This window comes from Procambarus clarkii, chromosome 45 (assembly GCF_040958095.1).
Source record: "Procambarus clarkii isolate CNS0578487 chromosome 45, FALCON_Pclarkii_2.0, whole genome shotgun sequence".
Taxonomy (NCBI): domain Eukaryota; kingdom Metazoa; phylum Arthropoda; class Malacostraca; order Decapoda; family Cambaridae; genus Procambarus; species Procambarus clarkii.
In genome coordinates this window covers 4,645,239-4,665,659 of record NC_091194.1, presented here as the reverse complement: position 1 = coordinate 4,665,659, position 20,421 = coordinate 4,645,239, and the positions used below count along the sequence as shown (strand labels likewise).

Here is a 20,421-nt window from a genome sequence, read left to right as displayed (position 1 = left end):
CATTTTATTTTTATTTATTTTTTATTTATTTATATATACAAGAGTTGTTACATTCTTGTACTCTTTTTTATCCCTCTTCCCTTCAGTCCTTCTGTTCCACCCGCTTGTTGGTGCCAGGGATAACCCACCACCCGCCTGCTGGTGCCAGGGATAACCCACCACCCGCCTGCTGGTGCCAGGGATAACCCACCACCCGCCTGCTGGTGCCAGGGATAACCCACCACCCGCCTGCTGGTGCCAGGGATAACCCACCACCCGCCTGCTGGTGCCAGGGATAACCCACCACCCGCCTGCTGGTGCCAGGGATAACCCACCACCCGCGAGTTGGCACTGTGACAATTCCGCTTAATTCGTCACCGTCCTGGGTACAGTTTGGCTCTCCTCTCTCTCTCTCTCTCTCTCTCTCTCTCTCTCTCTCTCTCTCTCTCTCTCTCTCTCTCTCTCTCTCTCTCTCTCTCTCTCTCTCTCTCTCTTTCTCTCTAACATCACACATTAGCTTCCTGTCCACAACCCTTTATCTCGCAAACTATCGGTTGTAACTCATTTCATTGTGTTGACTGCATATGAATGTTGCAATATTTTGAAACTCAAGAAAGTTTTCTTTGGAACAGTTTACTCTTCACCGAGATTGTCAACACAACTTTTAATTTAGAATAAATCGATCTGTATATTGAGTGTAAACCCAGTCGGCACAATATCCAAGTGCAACCTTGATTCGACGTTGTCATGGTTCATTTAACGTTGAATTAACGTAACTCTTGAAAATTATGCTCACTGGGGAAGTGCGGGTAGGCTAAGGTACTCTATCCCTTTGAGATGTATTTTCTTGTCTCAATAAACATACTTGAAGTGCATCGCTGTGAAAGGTGGCTGGCATCATCGTTGTTATCCCTATACCTGGGTGCATCTTGCGGTGAGGGGGGAGGCCAAATTTACCTAATATAAATGTGACCAGAAATAGGTTAGCGAGGCGTGACGTGGTGTGTTTATAGCTTGGACCCATTGTGAGCCCCAACCCGCCAAACACACCACGAAACTACCACCTGGCGACAACGGTCTAACAAGTTATAACACCTAACAATTTGTAACAACTATTTAGCAAGTGGTAACAACTTTCTAACACGTCATAACATGTTTATAACCAGATATAACAACTCTGTAACAAGTTGTAACAATAGGGGCCGTTACGTTGTGTTTGCGGGGTAGGACCTGCGTGTGTGTGGCTGAATGGTCTTTGGTTATTACCGCTGTTCCTTTGGTAAATGTCTATTTCACTTGGTAATTTGTCTCTATACATTCATATGATGTTACGTTGGTATTTGGGCATGGCGCCAGGTACTATAACCGGTTACGTTATTCACCGCCGTGTGTGTGTGTCTGTCGTTATGCATTCATTGGGTATAATACCCTGTACCCAACTTACTTAGTGTGGCAAATAATTCAGGTGTGTGAGACATGTGTTATTGGTGTGTTGTAGCCAGGTGTTCCCCAAGTGGTCTGTGTCCCAAGCCTGGCCACGGTGCGGCCAGTCATATGTGCTCCCCCTGCTCTCTCCTGCTTACACCTGCTAGCTAAGCCTCTTGAACAACCAATAAAATGCTTCTCCTCTAAGTACTTCTGATCACTTTATGGGTAGTGGGCATTTAGTGGGGTTGAATATGCCGGTAATCCGCGGTTGAGTTACATGGTTGTTGTGGTTGGCGGGATTCTGTTACTGTTGTGCGCAAGGCTACGTCTGCTACCTCATCATTTGACACTAAAGAATTGAACTTTTTGTTTTTGCCTAACCAGAAATGTACGAACCCAAGCAACCCACCAAAGCTTTCGAATCTGATGCATAGAAAACGTAGATATTTGTGAGCCGTTACCTAGTGGGTTGTATTTGTAACGTAAAAAACGCGACCAACATGTTGAGAGGACGGACACTGCCTCTTATCCTGGTACTGGTCTGCTTTTTATGGCACTCTTACTCCTTCAGATGCTGCTGTTGTTCTTCATGGTACTGCCTTTTGTGGAGTGCTGCTGCTGCTGTTTTGGACGTGTGCTGTTGTGGCTTCTGCTGTTAATGTTAAGTCTTAAAAGTGGTATTGAGATGAGAGAGATACAAGGACAGCAGTGTCATCCAGAGAGCAAGAACAAACCATGCAGACACATTAGTTTTTACTGCCGGGCCGGGATTATGGAGACGACTTTGGAGCGGAACTATTGGTGGGAGGCGGGGGAGACCATCACAACCCAGGCCTTATATCATCACATATCCTTCCCTGGAGAATCACAGTGTATTAGGCGACGATGGAAAAAGTAGCAGATAACCTGGAGGATGGGGAAGGGGTCCGGGACCTTGTACTCTGGGATGCGCGCGGCGCTACTGAGGGCAACCTGGACCCCTAGTTTCTACAGAGTTAACCCCCACATCGGCGTACATGGCTTGGCGGGCTTATGAAGGAGCGCATATATGGGCTTCCAATATGGAGAGATTAATAATAAGGACCTTGTGGGCGGGAGGACGGCGCAGGGAAGAGACGTGGAGGATACGCGTCACATCGTACAAAAGATGGTTCCCCAACAGATTAAAAATCTTCTAAACCGTACCTAACCTAACCCAAGGCAACCCAGACTGACCTAATACATTCTAACCTAACGACATACACGGCTTTGACAATCAGAAAACGATCTTTGTCGAAGCGTCTTGTATGCAATTCGACCAGACCGCGATGAAGAGACCATGAGATTATCTGGAGATGCTGTGAGCCGTGAGGGCCACCAGAACCACCACTACCCCACCACACACTCATATTACTCTCCCTTAAGCAGGCATATTCACTGTTATCTCCTCACCCGTATTAGGTCCTCGACGCTCATTTGCTGTGCACGAGCCTCGCCGCTTTTGGCCAGGCGGCGCTAGCCCAGCAAGCTGATACAATTTATGTGTCAAATATACTTGTGCGTCTTGGGGAAGACTGTTGGTCCGGAGGGGTTGTGGTGAGAGCCAGGTAGTGGTGGTGGTGGTAGTAGTGGTGGTGGTGGTAGGAGGAGGATGCTGTGTGGAGGGGCGGGGGTGAGGGGGGCGTCATCCACGTCCTGGGGGAAGGGGGGGGAGTACGATCACAGTGGATCACGGTACCGGTGCTATTGGTGGGGAGAGCCCTGGCGGCCTGGGTTCCAATACTCTGAGGGTCATAGTAATATCTGCGCTTGGCGGGCACCATTCAAGCTTTGCTCGTGTACTCACCTCGTTATACTCACCTAGTTGTATTTGCCGGGGGTTGAGCTTTGGTTTTTTGTCCAGCCTCTCAACTGTCAATCAACTATGTGCGTGTGTGTATTTACTACAAAATCGAGCTGTTAGCTCTTGGACCCCGCCTTTCTAATTGATTTATTTATCTTCTATTATTTCTGCAACATATATTTATGTCCAACATGCGCGCGCGCGCGCGCACACACACACACACACACACACACACACACACACACACACACACACACACACACACACACACACACACACACACACACACACACACACAAGGGGCTCACGCACTAGGGGACACAGGTGGAAACTGAGTGCCCAAATGAGCCACAGAGATATTGGAAAGAACTTTTTTAGTGTCAGAGTGGTTGACAAATGGAATGCATTAGGAAGTGATGTGGTGGAGGCTGACTCCATACACAGTTTCAAGTGTAGATATGATAGAGCCCAATAGGCTCAGGAATCTGTACACCTGTTGATTGACGGTTGAGAGGCGGGACCAAAGAGCCAGAGCTCAACCCCCGCAAACACAACTAGGTGAGTACACAGGGGGAAGGGGCCTGGTAGCCTGGTGGATAGCGCACAGGACTCGTAATTCTGTGGCGCGGGTTCGATTCCCACACCAGGCAGAAATAAATGATGGGCAAAGTTTCTTTTACCCTGAATGCCCCTGTTACCTAGCAGTAAATAGGTACCTTGGAGTTAGTCAGCTGTCACGGGCTGCTTCCTGGGGTGTGTGTTTGTGTGGTGTAGAGAGAGAGAGAGAGAGAGAGAGAGAGAGAGAGAGAGAGAGAGAGAGAGAGAGAGAGAGAGAGAGAGAGAGAGAGAGAGAGGTTCACTTAGCAGTAAATAGGTACCTGGGAGTTAAAAAGGTACTGCGGGCTGCTTCCTGTCTGTGTGTGTGTGTGTGCGCGCGTTCCTGTCGCCTCCAAGGCCACTAGAGAGTTAGTAATCTTCAGGTAAACTCAGGTTTATGTACTCGACAATGCTATACCAATACACATTTGTACCTATACCTATACCAATTTGTCAACCTGCCCGAAACGCTGCGCGTACTAGTGGCTTTACAAGAGTGTAAATACTGTACTACTACTATACTACACCCTCATTTCCATACAGGCGGTTTAATATATAATTAACCCATATAGCATGTTCTTGTTTTATGAATACAATTATTATTATTATTATTATTATTATTATTATTATTATTATTATTATTATTATAAAAACCCACGTTAAAAAACAGACTGTAGGGATTAAAAACAGTTCACCACTTCACTTGGTTTTCTCATAATTAGAGTTGGGATTTATAGAAAATGTAAGACTGATCATACGGGATTGGTTTATTAAAAGGGCAAACCCTTGTATTATAAATCTGACTAGGCACGTAAATTTTACAGCATTCATGATAATGGAAGGAATATATAAATCCGAACATATGAACACTGATAGTTTCTAATGTTTTTAGATTTATCCTAGCCAGTTATTGAAACATTTTATGACATTTCATTATAGAGAGGAAACATGGTATGATAGTAGTAGTTCAGTTGGCTAGCTTCGTTCTCCCCCTCACAATCAAGGATTCCAGGTTCGATTCCCGGGCGGGATAGAAATGGTTGGGCAGGTTTCGTTTCACCTCATTCCTCTGTTCACCTAGAAGTAAATAGTTAGGTACCTGGGAGCAAGGCAACTGTTGTGGGGTTGCATCCCGGAAAGGGTTATTAGTTCCACCTTGAGGGGGAACTCAAAATATATATATATATATATATATATATATATATATATATATATATATATATATATATATATATATATATATATATATATACACATATATATATATATACACATATATATATATATATGTGTATATATGTATATATATATATGTATATATTTATGTATATATATATATATGTATATATATATATATATATATATATATATATATATATATATATATGTATATATATATGTATATATATATATATGTATATATATGTATATATATATATGTATATATATATGTATATATATATATGTATATATATATATATATATATATATATATATATATATATATATATATATATATATATATATATATATATATATATATATATATATATATATATATATATGGTATGATAGTAGTAGATACTATTACCTTTTATCATAGACAATAAACATGATAAGACCTTCATTGTGATATTGTCTAAATATCTCCAGTCACCCCAAAAATTAGGCCCCATCTCACGTATTCATCGCTGAAACCAGCTGGACAATCATTCATAAAAGAGTAGAACAACAAGGATCAGCTGACGCTATCTGACACTAAAAAAGATATTAGAAAGAACCTCTTTTAGTGTCAGAGTGGTTGACAAATGGAATGCATTAGGAAGTAATGTGGTGGAGGCTGACTCCATACACAGTTTCAAGTGTAGATATGATAGAGCCCAATAGGCTCAGGAACCTGTACACCTGTTGATTGACGGTTGAGAGGCGGGACCAAAGAGCCAGAGCTCAACCCCCGCAAGCACAACTAGGTGAGTACACACACACACAGGAAGCAGCCCTTACCAGCTGTCCAACTCTCAGGTACCTATTTACTGCAAGGTGAATATGTGCATCATGGTGAAAAAAACTATGCCCATTTGTTTCCGCCTCTGCCTGGAATCGAACCCGGGCCATTAGGACTACGACCCCCAGGCGCTGTCCACTCAGCCATGTGTGTGTGTGTGTGTGTGTGTGTGTGTGTGTGTGTGTGTGTGTGTGTTGACACAACAGTGTGACTGTGGTATAACCAGGTCTTGTAACCTAGTGTGGTCTTGTGGTGTTGCCAAATCTTATGATTTAGTGTGGTAGTGTGGTATAGCCAGGTCTTGTGAGTTAAGGTTGTTGTGTGGTATAGCCTGCTGGTGTAGCCCCGTGTGGTCTTACATCCATCCTGGGATTTGCAACTGGTTATTCCTATTATGAAGGCTGGTGTACATGGAAACTTGCGTCCCCAGGTAGGTGTTGATTGGTGGCTATACAAGATGTTTACGATGCGCTATTCCCTAATACGTTACTGGGCGCCCAGATAACATCGCCACAACCCACCATTACACACACCCGTGATGCACTGTGTTGTGTGGGGGGCTCCAGCTGCCTGTACGGGCGGAGGAAGACAGGCTGCTCCCACAGTCGTCTCGCATTCACATGATAGTCTTCGAAACTTCCCTCCCAACTTAATTAACGAAGTTTAACGCGTGCGTGTAATCCTCGATCATATCTGAACTTGACAATAACCCTAGTTGCTCTGCCCAAGTTAGCAACTTCTAGTTTCATTGGTTAATTTTTAATAGAAGGTTTAAGGCGGCCTCATCGTGGTGTGAGGACCTTTACCAGCTGTTGAGTAAGTCATTGACTATTGAGTATAAATGAGTAATATAAGTGGCCTTAACCCCCGTGGGAGGGCGTGTAGTTGTTCCTAACCATCTTGGGACTACGTTTTGGGTTGTCTTGGTTGGGTAACGCCCCTTGCTTATTCTCTCTCTACATTTTACAAATATTCTCACTGGAGTATTATTCTTGTGTCAAACCTCGGTGCGTTTAATTCTTCGAGGTCTCTTAAGTTTGTACAAAGTAAGGAGGCGGCTTGTGTGTGTGCATTCACCTAGTTGTGCTTGCGGAGGTTATGATATGCCCGCCTCTCAACTGTCATTGTTTTTACACACACACACACACACACACACACACACACACACACACACACACACACACACACACACACACACAGGAAGCCCGTAACAGCTGTCTTAACTCCCAGGTACCTATTTACTGCTAGGTAACAGCAGTAAATCAGGGTGAAAGAAACTCTGCCCATTTGTTTTCCGCCATCGCCGGGGATCGAACCCGGACCCTAGGATTACGAGTCCCAGGCGCTGTCCACTCAGCCACAGGGCCCCCTGTATGTGTGTGTGTGTTGGTGAGGGGTCTATGACACTATTAGTATGAGAAGGAACATGATAATGAAGTATAAGATTCTAAGGGAAAATTGAGAAAACACCAATAATAAAAGTGAGGAAGAGCCCTTTGAGAAGCAGTCGGCTTCCTGTACTCGTCGAGCCCACTAGAGTGTTAGTGGCCCCTCAGGTAAATTCAGGTAAATAATGATGAAGATGTCCTGCTTCTTTTTCTGAAGGTTACTGTTTGAGTGCTCAGTGTTGAGGGAATTCTTAAAACAATATTCTAGCTTAAATCTCGCAATTATTATGGCAATTATATGCGCCGAGGTTTGTCATGTTTGGTGGACGCCTTGTACTGTTCGTTCACATACCGTGTACGCCGACGGATAGGATGAACGGTGGACGCCTTATTCTGTCCGTTCACATACCGTATACGCTGACGGATAGGATGGACGGTGGGCGCCTTATTCTGTCCGTTCACATACCGTATACGCCGACGGATAGGATGGACGGTGGGCGCCTTATTCTGTCCGTTCACATACCGTATACGCCGACGGATAGGATGGACGGTGGGCGCCTTATTCTGTCCGTTCACATACCGTATACGCCGACGGATAGGATGAACAGTGGACGCCTTATTCTGTCAGTTCACATACCGTATACGCCGACGGATAGGGCTAATGTTTTTGGTCCGACGCCAACGTAGTATGTACTGCACAAAGTTATGTTCCCTCCTACAAACCCGTTTAATATCACCTTACATAAAACAATGATAAAACATGCTAAAATTATTTTTACCCCACAAGCTATTCTCGGACATTAAGAGCGTCTTATACGCCAGCGAAGATGACAGTTCTCAGAGCGAAACAGATCGTAACTCCTAATACTCATGTTCTCTGGCCGTTGAGTATTTGAGATTTTTCTTGTGTCAGTCCTAATATCTTGAAGTAGTGAGGTTTTAACCAAAAATAATAACTATACAATGAGTTGAAATACACAGAGAAGTCTCTATTTGGCAAGTAAGGCAAGACAGAATATCCATAGTATGGGCGCGAGTGCTCGCTCTCCTAAACGTTCCTTTACTAATTTATTGTGATCAACTCAATAACTCAGTAAACACTAGAGCCAATAAAATTATAATTAATCATTGGCATTTTTATGTTAGAGTTAGTTATCCATAAGTAATAAAAAACCGGTTGATAAATACGTCGTTAGTGGAAGGATAAGATGCTATAATATTTTGATAGGCTTGAGGGAACTTTTTTTACTATTTTGCTCTTTTTATCCTTGAGAATTTAGTTGCGTATTATGAACTAGAAGAGGTTTAAGAGGTCATTAGGTAGAGTGGTTGACGAGGTGTTGGTGTGGGGTGTGAGGTGTTGGTGTGGGGAGTGAGGTGTTGGTGTGGGGTGTGAGGTGTTGGTGTGGGGAGTGAGGTGTGGTGGTTGTTGGGGGCTTGTGGTTGTCTGCCATTGTGGTGTGGTGGGTGTGATGGCCACATACCTGCCACACATATACGGCCAGCGCACTCACCCACGCCACCAACCTCCTCCTGCTTCTCATCATCTTGCTCTTACTCAAGTTGCTGCTGCTACTGGTGTTGCTGCTGCTGCTACTGCTGCTGCTACTGGTGTAGCTGCAGAAGCTACACCAGTAGCAGGTGTTGCTGATACTGCTATTGCTACTGCTGCTGCTGCTGCTGGTATTGTTGCTGCTGCAGCTTCTGCTGCTACTGCTGCTCTTACTGATGCTGTTTTTGCTGCTATTGGTGCTGATGTTGCTACTGCTGCTGCTCCTGCTGCTGGTATTTTTGTTGCTGCTGCTACTACTGTTACTACTGCTGCTTTCTGTACTACTTCTGCTACTGATGCTGCTGTTGTTACTGCTACTGATGCTGTTGCTGCTGGTACTGATGCTGTTTCCTCTGCTGCTATATATAATTACGATAATGAGGCTGCTACCGCTATATATAATTACGAAAACGATTATATAGATAAGCGATGATTATAATGATTGCAAATTATTACTTTGTAATATAACTGGTCAGAGTAACGCAAAATATTAACATGAAATCCCAAAACATCATATGAGGTCATTCTAGAACCACACAAACTATTGGTATTCAAATCTCAAAGCACTAGGTAAGGAAGTTACCCCTTTAGTATGCTAGGTACGACATGCTCTCTGGGATCAAGGTATTTTTAGTAACTAAGTGCTAGTTGTGTAAGGTATTAGATAATCTTGTTACCTGAACTCAGAATTCTAAAGCCCAAAACTGGAGGTGAGGAGGTAACACACTAGGAATATATATATATATATATTATATATATATATATATATATATATATATATATATATATATATATATATATATATATATATATATATATATATATATATATATATTAGTATATTTTGGTAGCAGTCTTTCTTGTAAACATATGTTGTTGAATATGACCGAAAGGGTAAGATTAATAATTCTAACACGAATCTTCTCAATATTTCTTACTTTCTTCTTCACTGTCAAAGGTAATTAATAAATTAACTCTCCAAAATTCCTTCTTTATTTCTGGTCTGACGCCTGAACGCGTTTCGTAATTCTTATTACATTTTCAAAGACTTAGTTTACACATAAAATACATCATACTTATACTCGTTTTGGGTGAGATGACAGAGCTATGCCAGAACTCGAATCAATGGGTATAAATTGGGTATGAAAACATAAGAATGGAAGTAACTGCAGAAGGCCTATTGGCCCATACTTCCTCTTGCTGCTTCCATGCTGGTCCGGGGTCTTGAATCTTACATATACTCAATATGTACAGTAATATCTTACATATACTCAACATGTACAGTAAAAATACTGTTATGGCTACAATGTTTTATGTGTAGCAAAATCGTCAATGAAATACGAGTCAGTAAGGGACACCGTGGCAGTAGCAGCAGCAGCAACAATATCATCACGGAGTATGACACACTCATCGTACTGGCCACATTTTATCAACTTCATCACATTCTATACTGTACTTAAAATTTAGGATAAAGCCTATTAAAAATTATTTTAGCAAAATATGTACAATGGTTATGATAGTTACTTTGTATATTACAGGGATTGTATTTTGTTTTTGGCAAGATCATTAATTTCGTACAAGATTTTCAACATATTTGCGCGTCATTCGGCCAAGGTCAGCACTGGATGGGTGACCGCGAGGACACTCACCTTGATAAGCTTAACAGGCGTCGTGCTGCTGGCGACAATGCTGGCCGATCTCATCACTCGTCGCCGTAATCAATGCAATGGTTTTGCCGAACCAGACTCGTTAACACCCAAGCAACCCACCCAACCCATCGCTGTCGATCCCCAGACAACGTCATTATTACCGTGTTTTAATTTGTATTAAAACTCTGCACTTATTTATCATTAACATAGGATAATTGCAGATACATGGGTTTATACAATAGAAGATCAGTTCAATTTAACAATAATATAAATAATTACAATTATTTCGAATATTAACGCTGCGTTAATCAAGGGGCAGGACAAGACAATACTCAAGTGTTCAGGGAGAACCTGCAAGGTCTTCTCTGAGAACCTTTTAGTCTCTTCTCAGAGGCTACGGGTCCCAACAGTTGCACCAGAGGTGGCACCTTGGAGTTACCTTGGAGTGTTTCCGGGGCTTAGCGTCCCCGCGGCCCGGTCTCAGGCCTCCTCGTTACTGGATTGGTCAACCAGGCTGTTTGACGTGGCTGCTCGCAGCCTGACGTATGAATCACAGCCTGGTTGATCAGGTATCCTTTGAAGGTGCTTATCCAGTTCTCTCTTGAACACTGTGAGGGGTCGGCCAGTTATGCCCCTTATGTGTAGTGGAAGCGTGTTGAACAGTCTCGGGCCTCTGATGTTGATACAGTTCTCTCTCAGAGTGCTGAACTGTGCCCATATAGTGTGCTGTATACCAATATAGTGTGAAAACCTAGAGAGTGTATAGTGTAACGCCCTAGAGTACGGGTATCCATACCCAATAGGGGTATGGGAACCAAATAATTGGATTCCTAAGAATCCCTGCCCTAGAATGTATTGTGACACCCTGGCCCAGACTCTAGGGTGTCACACTAGAGTCTAGGCCCCAGAGTATAGTGTGACACCTTAGTGAGTGTAGTGTGACTAACGTAACTGTGTTGTTTCAGAGGACGGCGGCGACAACGACTCTTCAAGCTCAAGTTTCACCACCAGGCGCTGCCGCCTGAGTACCTGGACCACTATGAGGCGTCCCTACGGCAGGAGCAGCGGGCCGCCGCAGCTGCCGCAGCTTCCTCCCCAGCACCCACACCCACCACCGCCCGCCACCACCGCGAGGCTCTCGGCCCGGACCCTCTCTCGCCCCGGGACACGCCCACGCCAGGCCTCCAAGGTGGCGTCCCTAGACCAGGGCGTGGTGGTCGTGGGCGGGGGCGGGGGCGTGGCCAGCGTGCCCCACGACCCATTACTATCCACGAGGCTGGCGGGGCGGCCACGGAGGCGCTGCTGCGAGACCTGCTGTTAACGCGGCCACACCTGCAGCAGGCGGCGCTGCAGCAGGTGGCCCTGGCCCGGGCCCAGTCAGTGCCGTCCATCATGATGGCCAGCCAGCAGGGTGGGCGCGGGCCGCCCAGTCCGGGGGCCCCAGAGGAGCACCTGCCCTATATGGGCGAGATGGTGCTGGACACCCGACCCAGGCGGGGCAGGAAGCCCAAGAAGGCGGACATTACACACCTCATCTCCAAGAACTATGGCGGCGCTGGCATAGTGGCTGCCGGCATGATGCAGGACGCAGTGGCTCTCCACCACCCGCTGCACCACCTGCACCACCAGCTGGAGCACCACCACCACCAGCAGCAGCAGCGGCGGCAGCTGGAGGGCGAGGGAGGCTACACCATGATGGAACACGAAACACTGGCACGGTCCCGGAGCTACACCTCGCTGCTACACTCGGCGCTCACAGCCGCCGAGGCCGAGGACCAGAGTGAGCCTCTCAACCTGTGCGTGCGCGACGCGCCCCTCAAGTGTGAGCCCGAGCACGCCGCCCACGCCCGCCACCACACGCCCGCCATCAAACTGGAGCCGCCGCCACACATGGACGAGGATGAGATTATCAGAGGCGGTGGGATGAGCTCGCCAGACGTGGCGTGGGCGCCGGGTGGGCGGCTGGGCGTGCCCTCACACTGGCTCCACGACTACCGCCTCAAGACAGAGGACGGCCTCAGCTCCGGCCAGTCCACGCCCTCGCTCTGCTCCCACTCCTCCCACATGCCCTCCCTCTCCCCCCCAGCCTTCCCCCACATGTCTCCCCCGCCCCCTCTGCCCTCCCCCCACATGCATCACTTCATGGGCTCTCCTCAGTCACCTCACTCGCCCGCGCCAGCAGCCTCGCCGCTGCCGCCCGGCCACCACCACCACCGCCACGTCCACGCCCTCCTGAAGGAGTCGCTGCAGCAGCGGCTGGACGAGGCGGCCAGGGAGCGCCTCTCCCCCCAGGAGACCGTGGTGAAGGAGCGGGGGTCGCGGGGGGGCGGAAGAGGGGGCGCGGGGGCCCGTAGGAAACGGTCGGCGCTCTTCATCCCCCCAGCTGACCCCAACACCGAGGTCAGCATATGTAAGTTCAAGTTCACGGGGGGCCCGAACCCCATCCTGGAGGAGAAGAAGATGGTGAGTGTGGACGCAGGCGGCACCCTGAGGTACTCCAGTGGGGGGGAGCGGGGCGTTGCCCGCGACCCCCGCGCCGCAGCCGCCCACCTCCGCCTCTCCGGCAAGCTCCTCGATAACATAACCAAGTGTGAGAAGGACGTCAAAAAAATCCGACTTGAAAGCGACACGGAGGACACGTGTAGCCTGCCCGGGATGGGCAGCACCACCACGTCGCCCGTGCCTACCCTGGAGCGGGGCATGCAGCCGCCCATGCTCGCCCCGCCCACAGAAGAATCCCCCAAGCGCAAAAGACGCTCCAAAAAATCCTCAGTGCGGGAAAAGTTAGAACAGACGTTACGTGAACGCGGTCTGCTGATCCAGACGCAGCAGGTGGAGTCTGCTGAGGGAGCCACCTACTGCAAGTTCCGTCAGCTGCGCAAGTTTACCCGCTACCTCTTCCGCAGCTGGAAGGACTACCTTCCGGGCCAGCTGCAAGAGGGAGGGATTCCGCTAGACGGCTACAGCGACCCGCGCCATCCCCCTTTCCCCCATCACCTGGCTCGCGGGCCGCCCACTCCTGATCACCGCTGACCTCGAGCAGAATGTTGTCACCACCCCATCCCACATGGGCATTTAGAGAGCGTGGGGAGCGTGGGTGGTGGCGCCTGTCCTGCACCAGGTTGTGATCCTCATCCCAGCCTTTCAGGTTGTGACGCACAAAGTACAAGAGCTTACCGGGACCCGTGCTGCTCCCGCCCTATACGCTCACTCTCCTACGCACGCCTTACGCCAGGCTTCCCCTGGGATGCCACTCTCCTGGACCCATAATTCCCTCCACACAACCAGGATCCTTAGTCCCTTAATCTCCTCCAGTGTAGAGGCGCAGATGTTCAGGAAAGGGAACCCATTTCCCCCCTGACTACCATGTATTTTAATGCGTGAATCTTCAGGGACGTGGCTCTATGTTTCCCTTGTCTGAATCTGTAGTCTGTAGTGAGAGTTATATTGACCCTTTCTCATAACTAAAACCAATGGGCTCTACAAAGTATGCATAATCTGATTGATGACCCTCTTACCTAAGAGCGAAGGATTGACTACCTCCCCGATGTCCACAACCCTGTTTTATTTCATATTTCCACCTTGATGGAGGACATGACCAGAGCTGCGGCAGTGTTCCTCACTTGTCATGCTATGAGCCGGTTGCTCTTGACCACTCGAGTCCTGCTGTAACTCGCTCAGACTTCCTCAAGTATAATTCCTCTGACTTGCTGAGATGTGTATATTCATCCGTGGAGTTTTGTCTACACCAATCCAGTATTGGTCCTGGATCCAGTCCACATTTACTCAGGCTTGTTGATCCTCATCAAAGTATTGTTTGATTCTCCGTGCTGTCCTACGTACATAATCTCATGGACTGCTAAACATCTTATATTCGGGATGGCTCTGTTTAGTTCAAACACGTCTAAGATAACAAGTATGACTTGCCCCAATGGGCGTGTGATGAGTAGTAACCCACGACGTCCATTGTGAACGTGTCCTTGACGAGTGTTGCTGTGTCACTCATCAGTGGTGAATGCCATGACTTGCCTGGATGATAGCGGGGCGCCGTGTTCAGCCAGTAACACTCATGACCAAATTCAACCCCGTTTGTGTATCCTGTGAGTGTAGCAGCGTGCCTGGGGTGTGCCTGCTGGATGTTGTGGATATGTGTTGCTTGCATTGTTCATCATCACTACCAAGGATACATTTTACATTTTCGGCATGACCTTCCGTGTCTGTTGACTGCTGACTCACAATACCACCTTGTTTCTCTGTTGAGTATGTGTACAAGTACGTGACGGCGTCAACACCACGCTGGCAGGTGGGCCACGCTACCTATTTACAGTTACAAATAGAAAATTGTTACAGAAATTTGCAAATCGAAGATTTTCCAAGATAATCAAACAATATTGTACAACCGAATTGACAAGAGCCCTTCTAACAAAACAAAAAGAAAACTGCAGGATATCAGGCAAAAAAATCGAGTGAATTCTTTTCCGAAGGGAAAGCAATCTCTGAAGATCACTGTGATGCAATAAGTTGTATTTTCTGATCTTACGACCGAGACTGCCTTAGAAAATGTTTCTAGGTTAATAAACAAGTTTGGCTCGTGCCTCCACCCTCTGTTAGTGGGATGCTAGCCACAAAGTGCTGGTAACGCTGAGGCGAAGCACTGATACTCCTCAGTGAGGTCTAACTTGACACTGCAGTCATATGTACATGACACGTGTACAGTCTATCCTTCACGTTCCATGTAACGTAACCATTGTTGTAAGAAATATTTATGGTTTAATATTAATACTGTCATTTGTTAGAGTTAGTAGGTTTCTCACAACGCAATGAAGAAACCAGATCTATAAAGTGAGAACGAAAAAGAGCAACGAATTTCCATACTGTTATGATTTCTTCGGGGATTTATGATTTTGTAATTTGAATGCTAATTATTATCGAGACTCAGTATTATTTTTCGTCATCAAGGATAAGTAGAATCCCACATGAGTGTTGATATACGTGAGCTCTGGTAGTGGTGTGGGCCTGTAGCCTCATTGTGAAGATGAGATCTGGAGGTGGTGTAGGCCTGTAACCTCGTGTGAAGGTGAGCTCTGGTGGTGATGTAGGGCTGTAGTATCATGAGAACGTGAGCTCTGGTAATGTTTAGCTTCATGTAAAGGTGAGCTCTGGTGGTGGTGTAACCTCATGTGAAGGTGAGATCTGGTGGTGGTGTAACCTCATGTGAAGGTGAGATCTGGTGGTGGTGTAGCATCATGTGAAGATGAGATCTGGGGGTGTTGTAACCTCATGTGAAGGTGAGATCTGGTGGTGGTGTAGCATCATGTGAAGATGAGATCTGGGGGTGTTGTAACCTCATGTGAAGGTAAAATCTGGTGGTGGTGTAGCATCATGTGAAGGTGAGATCTGGGGGTGGTGTAGCATCATGTGAAGATGAGATCTGGGGGTGGTGTAACAACATGTGAAGGTGAGATTTAGTGGTAGTGTAGCCTAATGTGAAGGTGAGCTCTGGTGGTAGTGTAGTATCATGTGAAGATGAGATTTGGGGGTGGAGGAGCCTCACGTGAAGGTGAGATCTGGGGGGTGGTGTAGCCCCAGGTAAAGGTGAGGAAGGTCGTGAGGTCAGCAAATAAGTAGTGGATACACGAGACATGGAGGCAAAGGGTGTCCCAGGTGTTGGAGCCTCGTAGCTATGCCTTAATGGGGGGGTGAGGGGGTTCAGGTGTTCCCCCCCTGGATGGGGGGCAGCGTGAGCCATGGTGTCAACTTAGTGTTCATGTCTTTCATAACCTCAACTGGAGAAACAATTAAACAACTAATACTCTCTCGTAGGAAGGTCCTGAAAGTATTTTCAATATGTTAAAAGTCCAAAGCTTTAAATATGATTGGCATTAAATTCAAGACTTCTTCAGGCTTGATGTAGTAATCGGGTAATCCACAAACACACGTGAAACAGAGCAAAATGATTTTTTTCTGGACCATCAGTTCTAGTATTTTTCATAGTAACTTCTCAGGTACAAATCGTGACACGGCCAGTAATGTTAAGCCTTGGGTAAACCATCTCAACGGAGTTCTGTTTTCCTGTAAACAAAAAGTTTTTGCATTTTGGTTTCTTGTGTTTTATTAATTGAGTAATCGAGAGCATAGTATAGTGTGAGGCTGGAAGGTTGTGGGAAGAACGTTGACCAACAAGAAGTAATTTTTTTTTACTTAATAAGGTTCCCACCTTCCCAGCATAGGTGGGAAGCTGACGTAAGTAGCAACTATCTATTGCAAGACGTCTAAGGTATGGCAGAGTCACTCATTTGTGTGTTCAGTAGTCCCCCACTGTCGTCACCATTCCCAAAAAGAAACCTTATATGCAAAATACATTCACGGTAGATATTTCAGGGTGCACATAGCCCATGGAAACAGGAAAATGAGCTGCACTGATGCTTTTCTTAAGGGTTAAGATGACAGGCCACGACACACGTTACAAATTACAATAATGCATCAATAGATCTGCCAAGCTTGTGATAATATGGCAACTGGTTGGTCATTTCTGATGACCGTCGAACCTTGTTAATCCGGTGCTAACTATTCTTATTAACCATGGTTGTTAGTGAGACAATATCGTGGGCTCACAGTTAAAAAAAGATATCATGACCTTTTTGTTGATTTACATATTTGGTCTTTAATTTATGTGTGACATTTGTTGACAAAAATATGTGATGTTTATTGAAAAGTTTAAAAGTGTTTATATGTGTTGACCACATGTGTAAAGTTCATTGATAATGTTAGGTATACAGCAGGTATACACTGTATGAGTAAAAAAAAGATAAATGCTGGTTTGTTGTAGTAATTCCGTTTAAATATTGTATAGTGTTAAAAGTTACTTGGAATGAGTTCAAATAAGAATATTTTTATTATTGTTTTAAATTCCCTGTTATTTTATTGTAATATGTGATGGATGTTTAAAAATATCCAATGTGGCATTTATATATAGATGTTTAGTGGATGTATAATGTGTTTTCTATAAGCCCCTCAAGTTCAAGTACGTTTATTGAGACAATAAAATACATCTCAAAGGGATAGAATAGCTTAGGCTATTTCTACCCTCAACATATAAGTCCCTTAACCCACAGTGTTGAGAAAGGTCAAATATTGGCGAGAAACAAGTGAGCATCAGGTTAACTTGAATCGACGGTTCAATGTGCCATTTGATTCCCCTGTCTGCTTAAATGTAATTTTTTTGTGCTTCAACACCAACCAGAAATTGTGTATATTATGAGTTTTATGTATATTTATGCTCCGTAATGCCTGTATAAATCGATATATGACTAATATATTTAGCAAAACCAGATTAATACACAACATCGTCCGCGGACTAAAATATGAGTATGGTATAGAAACAAAACCAGATAACTAAATGCATATTCAGCACAAATTTATATTCATTCAATTTCATAACTTATAAACAAAACAATGTGTTATCCAGACTAGCCAAGATTTTGCTGTCGAGGGAGGACGAGCGCTCGTCTATCACCTTATAAAGCTCGCCAGACATAACTAGCTAGGTAGGCTGTACAGAATATACAAGTCATCATAGTTCACTTCTTTTAGCGTGTGTTGTTGAATTGGGCAAAACCCTACATAAGTATTTCCCGTTTGATCAGCTTATTTCTTCATGTCCAAATCGCGCCAAGATTTATTATAAAACCAGGTCGAGTAACTGTTGGTCTTCGCCTTAAGTCTAGTTAAAAAGTAATTTGTATTTCAAGCTACATTTGTGGAAATAGCATTATTCTTTACAACACTTTATCAACAATCCCCAAGTGTTGAGGCTCGGTGGCTTGTAGAGAGAAGGGTTCATGGCTATCCTTTTGGGCATCCAGTTCTGAAGTTTCCCATGTTAATGTTGCACAGCCATACTGGCCAAGTGCTTTCTTGTGACAATTCTCATGTAACTGTGTTTACCAGACTCGTGTTGTGTCTCCTAATGCTGCACTTACTCCACTCTGTAATTTATATCACATTCCGTTATTGTTTTACCTGTTATTGTCACTCCTTTTGTTTAATTGTGTTGTGATGGATGGTGTGGCCGAGGGTGTGGTAGTGTGTGGCCGAGGGTGTGGCAGTACACACTGTTCAGCAGCAAAGTGGGACCTTACTGAGAGCACTTAACACACATACTTATATTTACCCCTGAGGGCTACTATCTCCCTAGTGGCCTCGACGGGGACAGGAAGCAGGCGGCTTGTAACAAAGGTCCTGCCATTGTTTCTGAGGATGCCACGATTCATCAACCACTTGCGGGAAATCTTACGAGATCTTCATCTCGATCATGGCGGCTTAGTCGGCATTTTCTAAAGAGTTTACGGCCTTCATGGGGTCCCAGGAGTACAGTTTATAGGACCCCGGTGTGGTACAGTTTATAAGGTCCCGCCAGTACAGTCGGGTTCGTTCTCTATTCAAAATCGGGAATGCCGGGTTCGAATCTCGAGTGGGGACAGAAATGGTTAGGCGCGTTTCCTTCACCTAATGCCCCTCCTCCCTGTTCACTTAGCAGTAAATAGGTACCCCTGGAATTAGTCATCTTGTTGTGGAGTTTCATCCTGGGGAGAACATAAGAACAAAGGTAACTGCAGAAGGCCTATTGGCCCATACGAGGCAGATCCTATTTATAGGAGGATGGTCAGTACAGTTCGACCCTGGGGGACACCTCCATATATGCCTAGGTGCATGCCTTTGTCCCGGCAAAATTAATTAATTATTATTCTGAAAGCGCTTTGAGGTCTTCGTCAACACCAGGCTATTGTTGTTATGAACGACGTCGTAGCGCCTAGGCTTTCATACAGTTTAGTAAATGCCGAATAAGGAATCACGATGGAGATACGAGCTGGCGGGCCTCACACTGTAGTGCTGAAATAGTGTGTTTATGTAAAGAGACACCACCTGTGTAAGTGTTCATACTCTTTGTACCTATACTGGACTTTCCAGTTATGAAGCATATATATAATATATATATAATATATATATATATATATATATATATATATATATATATATATATATATATATATATATATATATATATATATATATATATATATATATATATATATATATATATATATAATAATATATGATCTAGTTTGGATAGTTAATTTTTTATATGAAATTTTTGGCTGCTTATTAAATAATGTTGCCAAACTGTTGCTATTTACAAAGTACGAGTTTGCATAAATAAGGAACTCACAACTTTGTATCCATTTCCTGATGAATTAGGAAGTAGCAGATGAGGAGCCACGCCCCCCTACTGGTGAAGGGGGTCTCGATGGCTCCTGTAGACTTGGGCAGGATACACAGACTTTTTCCTGAGGACAGTACTTTTGTTTCTGATCTCTGCCTTTGCTTTAGCTCCTACAGCAAGACTCGTAGTGCTCTTAACTGTAATTATCTCAGTGGTTCATGTTTCCTGTTATATTCAATATAGAAATTCAAATCGCTATCATAAGCATGTTTTATTTTGTTACTTTTTTTCGTTTAAATTTCTCCAGTAAATAAATAACCAACACATAGATGTTTAAAACCTATGGGAAATTTATAGCTGTGAAATTACTTCACGTCTAACATGCTGCAGTGAACAAATTCCTGTGTTTAATTGTTTAATGTCACGTCAGATGAACAATATTTCTTGATTAGAGTATATATAGTCATCCTGGATTGGCGCCGCCGTTTGGTAATTACGGTACTTGATTCCAGTAACAACCGCACCAAAAATATTTAAATACTGTAATCAGTTGTTACGCTTCGCTACTTTATCTTGGCCAAACTAATCTGTCCGGCATTTGTTATGTTCGCTTCAGTTTCTAAACCATACGACAAAGGCATGTGAGCGGGAACTCGCGAGGGTTATGTCTAGTGCTGTGTCAGCTCTAGTCTAGTTAGGGAGAATGAGCTTTATGATAGGATAGTTTTAGGGCGAGTTTGTGGATTGTTAACCTGAATATCACCAACTTTGTTAACTC

At 44.9% G+C, this 20,421-nt stretch overlaps 1 protein-coding gene across 1 annotated transcript in view; it reads left to right on the top strand.

The window, feature by feature from the left end:
- LOC123769854 (uncharacterized) overlaps positions 1 to 19,432 on the top strand; it is a 128,582-nt gene extending 109,150 nt beyond the window's left edge. The window contains exon 4 of the mRNA XM_045761232.2: positions 11,386 to 19,432. Coding sequence (XP_045617188.1) covers positions 11,386 to 13,453 — 2,068 coding nt within the window. The 3' untranslated portion in view covers positions 13,454 to 19,432. The remainder of the gene's footprint in view (positions 1 to 11,385) is intronic.
- The last annotated feature ends 989 nt before the right edge of the window (positions 19,433 to 20,421 follow it).